Source organism: Hylobates moloch, unplaced genomic scaffold (assembly GCF_009828535.3).
Source record: "Hylobates moloch isolate HMO894 unplaced genomic scaffold, HMol_V3 SCAFFOLD_6, whole genome shotgun sequence".
Taxonomy (NCBI): Eukaryota; Metazoa; Chordata; class Mammalia; order Primates; family Hylobatidae; genus Hylobates; species Hylobates moloch.
The window spans coordinates 86816345-86831813 of NW_026652281.1; the positions used below are offsets into that span (position 1 = coordinate 86816345).

A 15469-nucleotide genomic window follows, 5' to 3' on the forward strand; every position below is an offset into this window, starting at 1 on the left:
TCTGCTCAGAATCCTCCCCCCACTCCAGAAGCCTGGGGGTCCTAGGTTGTTCCGGAGGCAGGACAGTGGCAGCAGCAAGATCCTCCAGCTCCCCTTTCTCCTATCCCCAGGCACAATTCTGCCACAAGGTCACTGTATGACCTTAGACACCTAGCTTGCCCTTTCTGGCCAAGTTTAATCATCTATATGAAAAGGAACCTCAGCTGAGGATTCTCCAAGCTCCATGACTGCTGGTAAAAAAGAAAGCCTAAGGTCCCACCTCAGCAGTCAAAAGCAAGTGTCAGGATTCCATGAGATACTGCCCGTAACGTGCATAGCCCAGTGCCTGGTATACAAGGGGTGCCCATTAGAGGCTAGCTACTCTTGGTGTTGTGATTCCATCCCTCAGGGACCAAATAAAAAATGCTACCCCCTCTTCCAGGCTTCACCTGATTCCCCTACCAAAGGGAATCCCCCCAACTCTCTCACCCCTCCCACAGCCCTCAGCCTACACTTCTGTCCTAGGCTGCCTTGTCTGGTCCAGTGGTTAGGGTCTACTCCCCTCTCTGGCCTCCAGGCTTCCTGAGGACGTGGCCTCCTCTGCGTTCTCTCTGCATCTTCCTTGGAGCCTAGGCTGAGCCTCACCTGAGTCCGATGCTCAGGATTTACATGGAATGATGGATGTGAAAGGGAGGGAAGGAGGGCAGATGACCAAAGGACTCACCAAGGGAAAGAAATGCCCATATCGGCCGGGCGCGGTGGCTCACGCTTGTAATCCCAGCACTTTGGGAGGCCGAGGCGGGCGGATCACGAGGTCAGGAGATCGAGACCACGGTGAAACCCCGTCTCTACTAAAAATACAAAAAATTAGCCGGGCGCGGTGGCGGGCGCCTGTAGTCCCAGCTACTCGGAGAGGCTGAGGCAGGAGAATGGCGTGAACCCAGGAGGCGGAGCTTGCAGTGAGCCGAGATTGCGCCACTGCACTCCAGCCTGGGCGACAGAGAGCGAGACTCCGTCTCAAAAAAAAAAAAAAAAAAAAAAGAAATGCCCATATCCCCAAGCTCTATAGTGCAGTGACCCTTCAGAAGAAGAAAGAAAAATGGCCAGGTGCTGTGGCTCACGCCTGCAATCCCAGCACTTTGGGAGGCCCAGGCAGGCGGATCACCTGAGGTCAGTAGTTCGAGACCAGCCTGGCCAACATAGCGAAACCCCGTCTCTACTAAAAATACATAAATTAGCCAGGCATGGGGGCAGGTGCCTGTAATCCCAGCTACTCAGGAGGCTGAGGCAGGAGAATCACTTGAACCTGGGAGGCAGAGGTCACAGTGAGCTGAGATTGTGGCACTGCACTCCAGCCTGTGCGACAGAGGGAAGGGAAGGGAGGGGAGGGGAGGGGAGGGGAGGGGAGGGGAAAGGAGGGAAGGGAAGGGAAGGGAAGGGAAGGGAAGGGAAGGGAAGGGAAGGGAAGGGAAGGGAAGGGAAGGGAGAGAGACAGGAAGGAAGGAAGGCAGGCAGGCAGGCAGGCAGGCCCATAAACATAAAAGGCCAGGTGTGGTGGCTTGCACTTGTAATCCCAACATTTTAGGAGGCCAAGGTGGAAGGATCACTTGAGCCCAAGAGTTTGAGACCAGCCTAGGCAACATAGCAAGGCCTCATATCTTGGGGGGGGGGGGGGGGGGGGGGGGGGGGGGGGGGGGGGGGAAGGCAACATCACTAATAATTAGGGAAGTGCAAATTTAAACAATGTGCCATTTTTTGCCTGCCAGATTGCCAAAAAGAAAAAGGAAAGAGAAAAAGGTCGGGCGCGGTAGCTCACGCCTGTAATCCCAGCACTTTGGGAGGCCGAGGCAGGTGGATCACGAGGTCAAGAGATCGAGACCATCTTGGCCAACATGGTGAAACCCTATCTCTACTAAAAATAAAAATAAAAAATTAGCCAGGCGTACTGGCATGTGCCTGTAGTCCCAGCTACTTGGGAGGCTGAGGCAGGAGAATCGCTTGAACCCGGGAGGCGGAGGTTGCAGTGAGGCAAGATCACGCCATTGCACTCCAGCCTGGCGACAGAGCGACACTCCGTCTCAAAAAAAAAAAAAAAGGAAAAAGAAAAAACAAAATATCATCACATATGGGCAAGGATTAGGAGAAACATGCATTCATGCCCTATTATTGAAGGGTAAATTGGTACAGACTTTGTGGAAGGCAATTTGGAAATATTTATCAAATTTTTTGAGTGAATACCCTTTGACCCAACAATTTCACTTCTAGGAATCCCGCCAAAGAAACACTCAAACAAGAACACAAAGGTTTATAAATGAGGATACTCCCTGCATCATCGTTTAAAACAGCAAAAAACTGGAAGCAACTAAATGTTCACCAATGGAAGACTGTAAATAAAGTCTAGTGCAACGATTCTGTAGACCTCCTTATGGCTATTAACATGGAGCAAATTTATATACTCTAGGTGCTATCTCCTAGACTAATGGTTCCTAAACCTGGCTGCACATTCCAATTACCCCCATCCTCAGAGATTCTGGATTATTTCATCCATGGTGGACCCAGGTAATGTTATTTTTTAAGTGTCTAGGATGATACTGATGTGCAACTAACCAAGATTGGAAACTTAACTCATGTAGCTAACCCTACTAGTTCTATCCTATTTCATAGAAAACTGAGAAACTAGGAAAACATCGAAAACTAGGAAACTGAGGCCCATAGAAGGAACTGTCTTGCCCAAAGTCAGAGTATGTTTCCTCCAACCCCCTCCCCTCCCCAAGGAGAGAAATGAAGGAACCTTGACTCAGACCTTCAGGGAGAATGGGGTCTTTCTTTTCTATTCTGACTGATTGGCAGGTTCCCTGCCAACACACCCTATTTTCCCCCTCCCGCCCACTTAGCTGGCCCCACCCCTCACTCCTAGTGCTGTTCCTAGGGCAGATCACCCCCCACCCTGCCCAAAGATGAAGAGGGTCCCAAGGCCACCTAATGGTGGCTGATCCCTGGCCAGGATAGAGCTGGTCAAATGTGTCTATGCTGAGCCACGGCAATGATGTAGCAGGATGAGGGTCACAGGAAGGATGGCAAGGTTATTGAGTTGAACATTCTGTTTTATTTAAAATTAAGGCCAGGCACAGAGGCTTATGCCTGTAATCTCAACATTCTGAGAGCCCGAGGTGGGAGAATCATTTGAGACCAGGCTGAGCAACACGTGAAGAACTCCAACTCTTAAAAAAAAGAAAGAGGCGGGCATGGTGACTCGCACCTATAGTCCCAGCAACTCAGGAGGCTAAGGAAGGAGGATAGCTTGAGCCCAGGAGTTTGAGGTGGCAGTGAGCTATGATAACATCAGTGTACTCCAGCCTGGGTAGCAGAGCAAGATCCAAACTTTAAGAAAATAAATAATTAAAATTAAATTAGTACAAAAATCTCACATTGCTTTTATCCTTTTAAAAGCAATGTTTTACAAGCCTAACACAATCCATGACACAAAGCCCTCGATAAACAGCAGCTGCAATCTCACAGCACAATGTACCCTGAGTATGAAGGAGAACAGGCATCAGCCTCTCCCAGTCTGGTGTCCTGCAGCTCCCACCTCCTCATCAGGAACAGAGGCTGGGGCAGCCGGAGGGGCCCACAACAACTGACGCTCACGGTGAACCCAAGTCCTGCAAAGGCCTGTGCTCCCTCTCAGTTCACCCACTCGCTCATCCACTCATTCATTTATGAATCCATTTACTCATCATTGAGTCATTTACTCACTAGTCACTCATTCATTCCTTCACTTGTTCACCCATTCATATTTATTCCCCATTCATATTTATTCCGTCAACAATTCACACATTCACTCATTCATTTAAGAAATCTTGGCGAGGCCCTGTGGCTCACGCCTGTAATCCCAGCACTCTGGGAGGCCGAGAAGGGTGTATCACCTGAGGTTGGGAGATCAAGTCCAGCCTGGCCAAATGGAGAAACCCTGTCTCTACTAAAAATACAAAATTAGCCACGTGTGGTGGCGCATGCCTGTAATCCCAGCTACTTGTGAGGCTGAGGCAGGAGAATCATTTGAACCCAGGAGGCAGAGGTTGCAGTGAGCAGAGTTCGCGCCATTGCACTCAAGCCTGGGCATCAAGAGCGAAACTCCATCTCAAAAAAAAAAAAAAAAAAAAAACAAATCTTTTAGACATAATGACCCAGAAGATTGAGGCCAGATTTTTTTGTTTGTTTGTGTTTTTTGGGTTTGTTTGTTTTTGTTTTTGTTTTAAGACGGAGTCTTGCTCTGTCACCCAGGCTGGAGTGCAGTGGGTTCCAGCGATTCTCCTGCCTCAGCCACCTGGGTAGCTGAGATTACAGGTGCATGCCACCACGCCCAGCTAATTTTTTTTATTTTTAGTAGAGACAGGATTTCACCATGTTGGCCAGGCTGGTCTCAAACTCCTGATCTCAGGTGATCTGCCTGCCTCGGCCTCCCAAAATGCTAGGATTACAGGTGTGAGCCACTGCGCCCAGCGATTTTTTTTTTTAATGGATGAGAGGTTTTTTTTTAATGTTGCCCAGGTTGGCCTTGAACACGTAGCCTCACCTCCTTATGCACCAGGACAACAGTTCTGAGCCACCGCGGCTCCCATTTTTGTTTTGTTTTGTTTTGTTTTGTTTTGGTTTGGTTTGGTTTTGAGAAAGGGTCTCACTCTGTCACCCAGGCTGGAACACAGTGGCACGATCACGGCTCACCACAGCCTCAACCTTCCGGGCTTAGGTGATTCTCCCACCTTAGCCTCCTAAGTAGCTGGGACTACAAGCTCCTGCCACCACACCCTCCTAATTTTTTTTTTATTTTTTGTATAGGGGGGTTTCACCATGTTGCCCAGGCTGGTCTCAAACTCCTGAGCTCAAGCGATTCACCTGCCTCGGTTTCTCAAAGTGTTGGGATTACAGGTGTAAGCCACCACTGCACCCAGCCAAGGCCATTTCTGAATGAGCATGGGGCCCTGGAAGCCCAGCAGGCTGCTGGCATCCCATACATGAGACCCTTCCCCTGAGAAAGGCAGGACATGGGGCTGCTAGAGGGACTGGGGATTTGAGCTATTCACTGTGACCCCAGGAGGTGGAACCAGGACCAACACAGAGAGGAGACTGCAGCTTCATGTGTGAAATTCAAGCTAAAAAGCCACAGATGAGGCTGAGGCGGGCAGATTACCTGAGGTTAGGAGTTCGAGACCAGCCTGGCCAACATGGTGAAACTCCGTCTCTACTAAAAACACAAAAATTAGCCAGGCGTGGTGGCACATGCCTGTAATCACAGCTACTCGGGAGGCTGAGGCAGGAATTGCTTGAGCCTGGGAGGTGAGGGCTGCAGTGAGCCAAGATCGTGCCACTGCACTCCAGCCTGGCTGACAGAGCAAGACTCTGTCTCAAAAAAAAAAAAAAAAGGCACAGATACGCCACAGAGGTAGTGAGCACCCTGCGAGTGAAAGTGTGTACATCCAGGCTGGATGAAACCAAGGATGCCAGAAACACACCCAAAGAAGTGTAAATGAAGTGACCTCCAAGGTTCCTTTTCAACCTATCTTTTTCAGGATTCGGAGAGGTTCAAAGGCAAAAACAGTGAATCTTCCCAACATGTGTGTCTGGCCCCTGGCCGGCCAGTGTCTCCCTAAGGGGCACAGGGCATCCGCAGGGGCTGTCCTGGGCAATGAGAACCCGCACACTGCTTGCTGCTCCCCAGAGACCCCAGCACTCTCTGTGGCCTCCACCCCAGAGACAGAAGCCTGCCTCCTCTTTCCATCTCCCCACTCCTGGGCACCTGCTTCTCCTCCCTCCCCCTCTCCCTGGGGACCCTCAGGAGCTGATGAGGGTCCTCTCTCCAAGTTCAAAACTGCAGCCATAGGAGGCGAGGGACAAAGCCACATCTCTTGTTCAGGAACCAAAAATATACTGTTCTTGGAGCTGGTGGCTCCAAGGTTCTGCAGCCTCCAGGCCAAGGAGGTCCCCCTGCCCAGTCTTCCAGCCTGAATGTGCAGTCATACCACCCCAGCTGCCCTCTCCGGCCATGCCCAGCTCCCTAACTAAGCCCAGATGGTCATCACTCTGCCTTCAGGCAGGTAAAATTCAGTGCAACAGGAGTTAGGTGAACAGTATGTTTTATTTAATTAGGATCAACAGAAGAGATAAACCTCACAGCAGGATAGGGAATGACAACACTGCAAAAAATAATTCATGCTCAGGTAACGAAAGGGCAAATTTCAATTACAGAGAAAACAAGGGGAGAAAAAGTTTCCAAGCACCTCCAAGGAGGGAGGCAGTGAAGAGTTTGCAAAGCCTAGACCTGTGGGCCCAAGATAGTCTAGAAAGCAAGGCAATCAAGTGGACAAAACAGCCATTCCTCTCTCTCCTTGTCATAGACAAACTAGCCTAAGTTGCAGTGCAGAACTGGGTAGGCCAAGAGAGCTCAGTCCTGGCAGGCAGGTGTAGGGGCCACAAGGGATCTGCCAGGGCCACTGGGCAAGCTCACAACCCACCAGGCACAGTCTCAAAAGAATGCTGTCCCCTCAAGGAGACAAAACAAATGTTCTAATCCTAATAATGCTCATCAGATCACTCAGCAAGTCCTTGTTAGCACTCCACCTGCCCTTTCCCCCAGCCCACCAGCCCTGACGGAACCCTAGTCTTATGCCCTGCCCTAGCCTTGGACAATCCAATCTCACCTCTTACACTAGAACAAGGCAAAGAACATACCCCCGCCCCCGCCGAGAGAATGGCCTCATCTTCTAAGCCTCTGTTTCTCATGCTTACCCTGGAAATGGGAGGCTGGCCTGGATGACCTCCTCTGGGGTGGTGGGCTGCAGATCCCTAATCCACCATCACTTGGGTGCCAACTATAAATGAAAAATTCATGGTGGTGACAGCCCGACAACAATGTGTATGTACTTAATGCCTCTGAAAAATGGTTAAGATGGGCCATGCAAGGTGCCTCATGCCTGTAGTCCCAGCACTTTGGGAGGTCAAGGCAGGAGGATTCCCTGAGGCCTGGCATTCGAGACCAGCCTGGGCAACATAGCCCTATCTCTACAAATAATAAAAGCAAGAAATTAGCCTGTAGTCCTAGCTGCTCAGGAGACTGAGGTGAGAGGATTACTTGAGCCCAGGAGTTCAAGGCTGCAGTGAACTATGATCACGTCACTGCACTCCAGCCTGGGGCACAGAGCAAGATCCTGTCTATAAAAAAAGGAAAAAAAAAAAAGGTTAAGACAGTAAATTTCAAGTTACGTATATTTTATCAAAATTGTTTAAAAGCAGGAGTTGGGGGATGAAGAGATCTAAGCTCCTCCTCAGACCAGCCAGGTGAGCATCTGCAGGACCTGGCCCAGGAATATGCAATTTAACCAGCATTATTGCAGGTGATGGTGATAGGCATGACAGCTGGGGATCCACTCATCTGTATGAAGCCACCCTCTCCCCAAACGAAGGCTCCCCAGCATAATGCTGGAATTACCTCAATAAATACTTATTCTGCAAATGAATATTCAAAACAGTGAGTTCTCCAAGTTTCATAGCACAAGCAAATCTTTTTCTATACGGGTTCTCCCACCAAAATGAACCCTCAAGAAGCACGAGCATAGCCCAGGCCTCTCTCTCTCCCGGCCCCTGTTCCCTGCTCCGAAGGTGACATCAGCCCCAGCACCCCCATTATCTGGGAGAGGGAAATTGCTGTTAAATTAGCACATCCACAGAGCCCCATTTTATATCCCAATTCAGAAGATGACATGAACATCTGCTTTCACTTCAAGACATTAATTTTCAATTATTGGAGAAAAACAAAATTAGTCCTGACAAATTGCTGGCGAATACAGGCTCTCGTCTGGTGGTTCATAATAATAACTTCGGGGGCCCACAATTAGTGTCTCGGACGGAGTTTCCTGATGGATCCCTGTCATCTGGAGGCAGTGGCAGCAGGGCAGCGCCTCGCACTGCAGTGTGTCAGGCAGGAGGATGCTCCAACAACCCGCAGCTCGAAGGTCACTGCTTCTTGGATGACCAGGTTTAGAGAACTAAGGAATTAGGGTTTCCTCTTTCTGGGGAAGGCGGGGAGGGACAGAAGATAGGAGGCAGGCATCTAAAAAATATCCACCTTAACCATATTCAGCTTTGAATATTTTTCAAGGTTTTCTCCTCCTATTCAGTAGCAAGATTTTGCACACTTAGACGGGAATGCAAATCACTCCTGAGTCCTTACTGGGCACACTGGGATCACCTGATAGGATCGCCTTATGATTGGAGTTTGCCATCTGCAATGGGAGAAAGACAAATGACATGGTTTTCTTATGAGACCCCTTCTACCCTTCTACATGACGTCATTCAGGATCCCAAATCCAGGACTCAACGGCTCCAGCCTCTGAGATACAAATGCCTATAAATCTTCTGTAAGAAAAAACTGTTTGCCGGGGTCCCATCGACCCAGAACCTGGTTCAGCCCAGGTTGTAGTCTCCAGAAAAAAAAGAAAGAAAACTCTGAATTTGCCAACCTCAATGACCCCAAATCCACAGAACAACCCACTTGATAAGAGATTATCAACACTGTAATCTCATTTGATGGGTTTTTATGTATCTTGGCTGCTTTAGTCACTATATCAATAAGAAGCCACTGAAATGTGAATGAGTTGAAGAATTCAGAGATAATGATGTGGTCGCCTTTGAATTTGACTTGTCACAATTGAAACCAGAGTGTGTTTGCCTAGCTAGGATGTTCAGACTCTTGAGGGGGGTGAGGCAAGAGGGAGGGGAGGTAAACAGAGGGAGGCAGGTTAAAAAAGAAAGAAAGAAAACAAAACAACAACCACAACAACAAAGGGAAATTATATCTTTAAAAAGAGAATGAAAGACATTGTTACTTCCAAAGTCAACTTGGTAACTGAGCTCTGACATTGTGTAATTGACTTTGCAAGTAGAACAACAGCAATGTAACAAAGAAAATGTCAGTGTTTTCACAGCACCAATCTATAACGCTGGGAGGCCGTCCCGCTGTCAGCCAGGGCTGACAATACAATAGCTTTCAAAGGGATATTACCATCATGCTTTTATTCCTGACATCAATCAAGACAAAGAGAATCCTTTTCACAAGACATTAAAAATCAAACCTTTGTGCAAGAAGATAGGTAAAACAGCATTCTCCTTAAAGACAGCCACATGGAGCAATCAGCTAATTGGCACTCCTTGAAAGCGGTAAAGTATTTTTATTTACTGAGTGTACAACCCCAATCGTTGGCTGCCACCGATCCTGGCAGGTAAGCTATGAATCAAAAGTTTCCATCAGCATTTCCTCACTCACTTCACCCTGCCTCTCCCACAGCTGAGGGAGCTGCCAGCCAGCCCCAAAAACTTCAAGCGGGATGTAACCAATCCAGGCTCAATTCATCCATTCTGGGTGGGAAACTTCTTTGATTACCCACTAACGTGTCCATGCACAAGATGCCCTTGAAAGCTGACGGGAATGTGCAGAAATTGTCAAATTCTCCAACCACAGTGTATCGGGGTTTTCCTAGCTACCCAAATAATGGGGACCCCGCTAACAGTTTTCAAGGTATTCTACCGTAATCAACCTAGACTCACAGATACGAAGGAACCCTGATATCTTCTGCAAATGTTTTCAAGACATGAAGATAATACTCTTTGCAAACACTAGCGTACCATGGACAAGGCTGGGCTTTGCTTCAGCCAGTGGCCAGGAAAGGCAAGTCCATCCTAACTTATGTCAAACAAAGAGTGAACTAAACCCACCCACAACCTTGGCAAAAGCGATGGGGCCATCAGGAAATCCAGCCATCCTCTGCCTGCTTTCGAGACAGTTTCAGATGCCTGCATGTCAGAAGTTGTTGACACTTACAGAAAACTGCAAGTCCAGAAGCAGGAAGTTAGAGAGCCTCATGTTTCAAAGAGGTCATTTCCTAGACACTTCCCAAGCCACTGACATCTTACAGCCTTCCAACCTTCCAAGACGCCATGTCCCCACATCCAGTCCAGGCTTGACAGAGCCACTGGTCTAGGTGGTCACAAGTCTCAGACCATTGTTGAGGAGGAGTGGGAGCAAGAACTCTCTCTGCAGCAGGGCTGTTGGGAACTCAGAGCCGAAGGGCTCTGTGACTTGCCCCTTTGGTACCCTACAGACCATCTGCCACAAAGTCCAGTCACTCAAAGACAGGGACGGCACTCTCAGCATCTGCGGCAGAAAATGATGTTTTTACTTTTCAGCTATAATGGGATACTGTTGTTTTATTTTTAAACAGAATTTGAGCAGGTGCCGTTCACTTCACTACAGAATGGACAGAAATTTTAAAAGAGGAGGGAACTGGTCCTAACACTGCCTTGAAAAAGCATATACTCCCACCACCACCACCTAAATCAGCCTTTTTCAAAGAGCCAGACAGCATATCTGCACCATCAGCCTCAGTGGTAGGTTCCTTTCGTTTACACATCCAAATGAACAGTTAAGAGAAATCAATGCATCTAATTGCCAGACTATTAAATCCTACATCAGGGGAAGAATTCCACAGCCACTAACTTAAGAGTTGGCTACCGATATAGCAATTATTGCAACTTTCTATTAGATTGAACCAGATCCCCAGCCTTTCGTCTCCAGCTAGGAACCCTGTACTCAAGTGCTCCAGTTTCCTGCCTTCCTGGTTCCCCCTCCTCCTCCTCCTCCTCTGTTAACACACTGTAGCATGCCACAACATTGCCAGGGCTGGCCACTTCTTCTGAATTACTTTATGACTGTAAAGTCACCGGCATTTTGCACCTTTCATTATGAATGCATGCTAGGCACCTTATGGTTAACCGTTTAGCAGGATTCCCCTGCCAGAGGCACATAGTTATCTTATTTTATTGCTTATTAAGTTTTTGCAAGGAAACAGGTGTAAGAATCTAAACAGCAATTACTAGACATAAAGGATGTTTTCTAGAATGAAACAGGCCCTTCCAAAGCTGGGAATCGATAACTTAATTGAGGAGGGGGGATTAAATATTAGGATTAAATGTTAGCTACCCCACTCCACATAGAAAGCTAAAGATCCTATAAAGGATTTGTTTTGCCCTTCCTACAAGATCATGTACATTCAGCCAAACAAATCTCGACAATTTATACTTGTATGTGGTCTCAGCTGAATCGAGAAACCTGTAACCTCAGAATGCCTCTATTTATTACATCTCAATTATTTCCATGGAAACACGCGCAGTGTCCCCAAGTCCCTAGACCACCAAATTTATAAGATGGACTTTGAGGAGCTACACGCTGGCAAAAGAGGAAGACAAAGAAGGGGAAGGGAGTGCCAAGAAGCCACTGGGGGTACTTTGGGATGTTGGGGTGGGCGGGTGCATGGACATAGCCTGAGTGCTAATTAATATTAAGAACTGTAATTAACAGGCAGTTGCTAGACAGAAAAAATCGACAGTATTAAAATTATTCAAAAGTTTTAAGCTAAGGCAAGGGAAAAGATGTATCAATTTTCTCTATAAATGAAAAGGCTGTTGCATGGATCTAAGAAAGCCATGGGGTGAAAGGGGACAGGCCTCCTTAATGTTGAGTGACAGAGAGAACTGCAGTGGTAATCGTTAACCAAACCACCTGATATCATCAGCCGAAATAACATCAGTGAGCATGATGAGAACAGCCCGGGAAAATGAGGCCAAAATTATCAAAGAGAACAAATCACTGCAACCACCACACCACACCACACCACCAGGAAACAAAAAAGGGGAGAAAGGTGTAGGGAGGGAAAATCTGTCAGAAAAAATGTGACTTTTATAACACTCCTGGCTTTAGGGGTTTTTTTTTTTTTTTTAATAAAATTACAAGGCTTTTGAAAACCAATGAGGCTATTCTCCCCCCTCCCCTACTGCCCCGACCCCCTTCCCTATTTACTAGGTGTCCTCCCTGTGCGCTGGGTTTTCCAAAGAAGGACAAACATACTGCGGGGACAAGTGACCCCACTCCAGAACGGAGGTTGTGTCCGTGAGTGGGAAGTGAGACAACCCCAGCCCCCAGAGGCCAGTTTTATTTTCAAAGCAGCAATGCCTGTACTTTCAAATCACACTTTCTGAGCATTCATTCAAAATTGTTATATTTCTGTCTTTCCTTCCTGCTATGGGCTTTCACATTTCCGAGATCAATTACAAATTACAGTCAAGCGACTTTTGCGGCAGAATGCTCGGGGCTGGGGAAGTCCACAAAGCCTCTACATTAGCCCTGACACACAGCAGTGGAGACAAAATAAAATAAAATAAAATAAAATGTAAAAGACACCGCTGTTCCTTAAGAAGCACTTTCAAGCATCTTTAAAGGTGAAGAAGACCTTGTTTCAAACACTTGGTGTGGAGCTGCCCACACTCAAGCATACACTTTTGAATATTGGTTAAGAGAAGGGGCCGGGGAGTGGGGGAGCAGTTCTCGAAAAGCAATAAATCCCTCACCTGCTGGAACTCTTATCTATCCAAATTATCTTCTCTCTTAATTCCTCCCTTGGTAAGTGGCCACATCTCCACCCTCTTCACCCCAATAAGCTGAATAAAAGGTAAAATGGTGAGAGACAAGGGTTGTAGCTGCTTTTGGAAAATGCAAAAAGCCATGGGAAGAATCAGGGGGTCTCCGACTCCGCGGACAGAACGGCTCTGTGTGGCTGATATTTACAACACCTAGCCTGGAAATGCCTCCACTGGCCTCCTGTTCACCTTGCTGTCTTCCTATCAACCTGCTTGAACTGTCTGCTACACATACACACATATATATCTGAGAGAGGAACTCACTAAAAATCATTTCAAGGCTCATTTCATGAAAGGCTGAAGACCAATTCTTGAGTCTTTCTCAGATATCCATAGAGTGGTTTTAGAACTCGGTTCAACCAACTCTGAAACACCCACCCATCTGTTCACTGCAAACTGCTCTCCCTTTGCTTTCTGGGTCTCGCCTTCTAACATAAGGAGGTTTGGAGAAGTGGATTGGAAGTCTAGGTAAGCAAGCTTTGCATCTTGACGGAAAAATCGGCTTCTGTACTTAGGTTTAACTCAAAATCAACTGCCTGAGTTAAATAAAACTGTTTTTCCAACCAGAAATTCCAATTTCACATTTTCTTCTGGGTCGCCTCTTAAGTGGCTCCTGAAGGAGTGAGCAGTGAGCCAGGGAAAGAGAAAAGAAATCCAGTATTATTTCAAGCCGTACAGCCCTTTCATCAGCAAAAGAGAAACATCCACCCTTCTTTCCCGTCCTCTTCTTGGAGTCTCTCTTCTGGTTTGCCAGTCCCCCAATCGGAACACCCTCTGAACTCCCAGTTCTGTGGAGCAGGCCAGGCCGTCCCGGATTGGGAGACCAGGCAGGGTGAGGCGAACAAGACCAACTTCTCTCAGGGAAAAGGAGGAGTAGGAACGGGCCGGGCGCTCCGTTTGGACTCAGTTGGTCTCCTTCTAATATGACGGGGAGGGTCTCTGCTGGGCCGGGGGCAGTCCTTTCGGGGACTTCAGGAGGACAGAACTGACGGGTGTCTCAAGATCCTCCTTGCCAGATTCAGTTCCAGCCATTCCAGCCAGGCGCAAGGCTGGCAGGAAGGGAGCGGGGCCCCAGCGCCTTCCCGCGCAGGCCTCCAGGAAATGAACTTTTCAGAGCAGAACTGGGCTCAGGCCAGAGGTCATCAGGGGAGCTGGGAGAAGACAAGGGCCTGGGGGCTTTGGCTCCGTAGACTTTGCCGCTCTCATCGTTCCCCCCTCCTCGATCATCTCCCATCTCACAGCCAGGCGCCCGGGCACCCAACCGAGGGGCTAGAATCGGGACAAAGCAGCAGGCAAGGCCTGGAAAGGCCAGCCGCGGGGATAGGAGGCCAGGGGAGGGGCTCCGCTGATGGCGCGCGGCCTTTCCCCGGGGCCTCTACTCTCCAGGGATCCCCTTGAGCTGGGGGCCCTCGGTGGAAATAGAAAGCAAAGCGTGGAGACGAAGGGATGGGTGTGTGTATCTATGTATCTGCAGCTCCCCACAAACGCGCGCACCCCGGGGAGCCGACACAGAAAGCCAGCCTGGGTGTCGAGGGTGCCGGTGCCCAGGGTCAGATCCGGGGCGCCCTCCGCGGAGGGGCGCGCACCGCGGCCGCTGAGCTCCCCTGAGGAACCGCGTCCCGCCGGCGCGGCGCGGCGCGGCGCAGACAATGAACTCCTGGCGGAGGCTCCCTGCCCGGTGGGCCTCGGTGGAGGAGGCAGGAAGTGCAGGGGCCCGGGCCGGGAGAAGGCCTGGGCAGGGGCGGGAGGGGGCGCCTGGCGGCCGGGGCGAGGGCGCGGCGCCCGGGGCGCTCGCGGACAGCGCCCGCCGCTCCCCGCGTCCTCGGGCGACCAGGCAGGGGCCAGAAAGAGCCAGCGAGGCCCGGGGCCAGCGAGGGCGGCCTCGGAGCTGTCGGCCTGCCGGGTGCCCGTCCTCGCCGCCTCTTCCTTCCTCCTGTCGCCCGCCCGCCGCCGCCGAGATTCGCAATCCCCGCCAAGTCGGGCCCGCACCCCTTGATTGGCCACACGGGCCTGGGGCCCGCACGGAGGGAGCGGCAAGGGCCCCTTAGCGGCGCCCCCAGGCCTGGGTTCCCCACGGGCGACGGCGCCGGGCGCAGGCGGGGAGGGTGTCCGCGGCGTACCCCCTCCGCCGCCGCCGCCGCCGCCGCCTCCGCCTCCGCCTCCTGCTCCCGGCTTCCTCCTCCCCCTCCTCCGCCTCCGCCTCCGCCTCCGCCTCCTCTGCCGCCTCCTCCTCCTCCTCTCGGCTCTCTCGCGCGGGTCCCCGGCCGCCCGCCCGCTCGCTCGCCGGTCCCTCCTCCCTCGCTCCCTCGCTCCCTCCCTCCTCGCTCGCTCGCTCGCGCCTCCGCCGGGCCTCTCTCGCTCACCTTTCACCGAGCGCGGCTTCGCTTGCTTCCGCCTGGACATGTCCGGGGCTCCGGGCGCTCCGTCGCCCTCCGCAGCCGGCTCCCCCCGCCGCCCCCCGCCGCTCCGGGCAGCCCTTCTCCCCCTTCTCCTCCGCCTGTCTCTTGGAAACTTTTTTTTTTGCAGCCCGGTTGGCGGCTGTGGGGAGCGGACCGCAGGTCCGGGGCGGCCTCCCTTGGGGGGGCGGCCCGGGCCGGCCGAGGCCGCTCGAAGGCGGGGGGAGGCCCGGGGGGCGCGCCGGGGCCCTGCCTGTTGCAATGCGGCAGCCGGGGGCTCCCGATCCAAGCGGCGGTCCCAGCGGCGCGGGGAGTCCGGAGGCCACTCGGCCGAGCCGAGTTATGCAAAAAAAAAAAAAAAAAAAAAAAAAAGCCGCCCCCCTCCTCCTCCCAACCCCCCGCCGGCCCCCGGCCCCTGCGGCCCCCTCCTTCCCTCCCCCACCCTACCGCCACCCTCACCCTCCTCCTCCTTCTCCTCCTCCGCCCCTTGCCGGATTTTTGTGCAAAGTTTGCAGGCGTCCGACCACGCAGCCCGGTGCGGAGCTCACAATGAACCCATCTGAGGAGGG

At 50.9% G+C, this 15469-nt stretch overlaps 1 protein-coding gene across 1 annotated transcript in view; it reads right to left on the reverse strand.

Moving 5' to 3' along the window:
- Nucleotides 1–15233, reverse strand: part of ZNF423 (zinc finger protein 423) — a 365642-nt gene extending 350409 nt beyond the window's left edge. The window contains exon 1 of the mRNA XM_032157297.2: nt 14868–15233. Coding sequence (XP_032013188.1) covers nt 14868–14907 — 40 coding nt within the window. The 5' untranslated portion in view covers nt 14908–15233. The remainder of the gene's footprint in view (nt 1–14867) is intronic.
- Nucleotides 15234–15469: the final 236 nt, after the last annotated feature.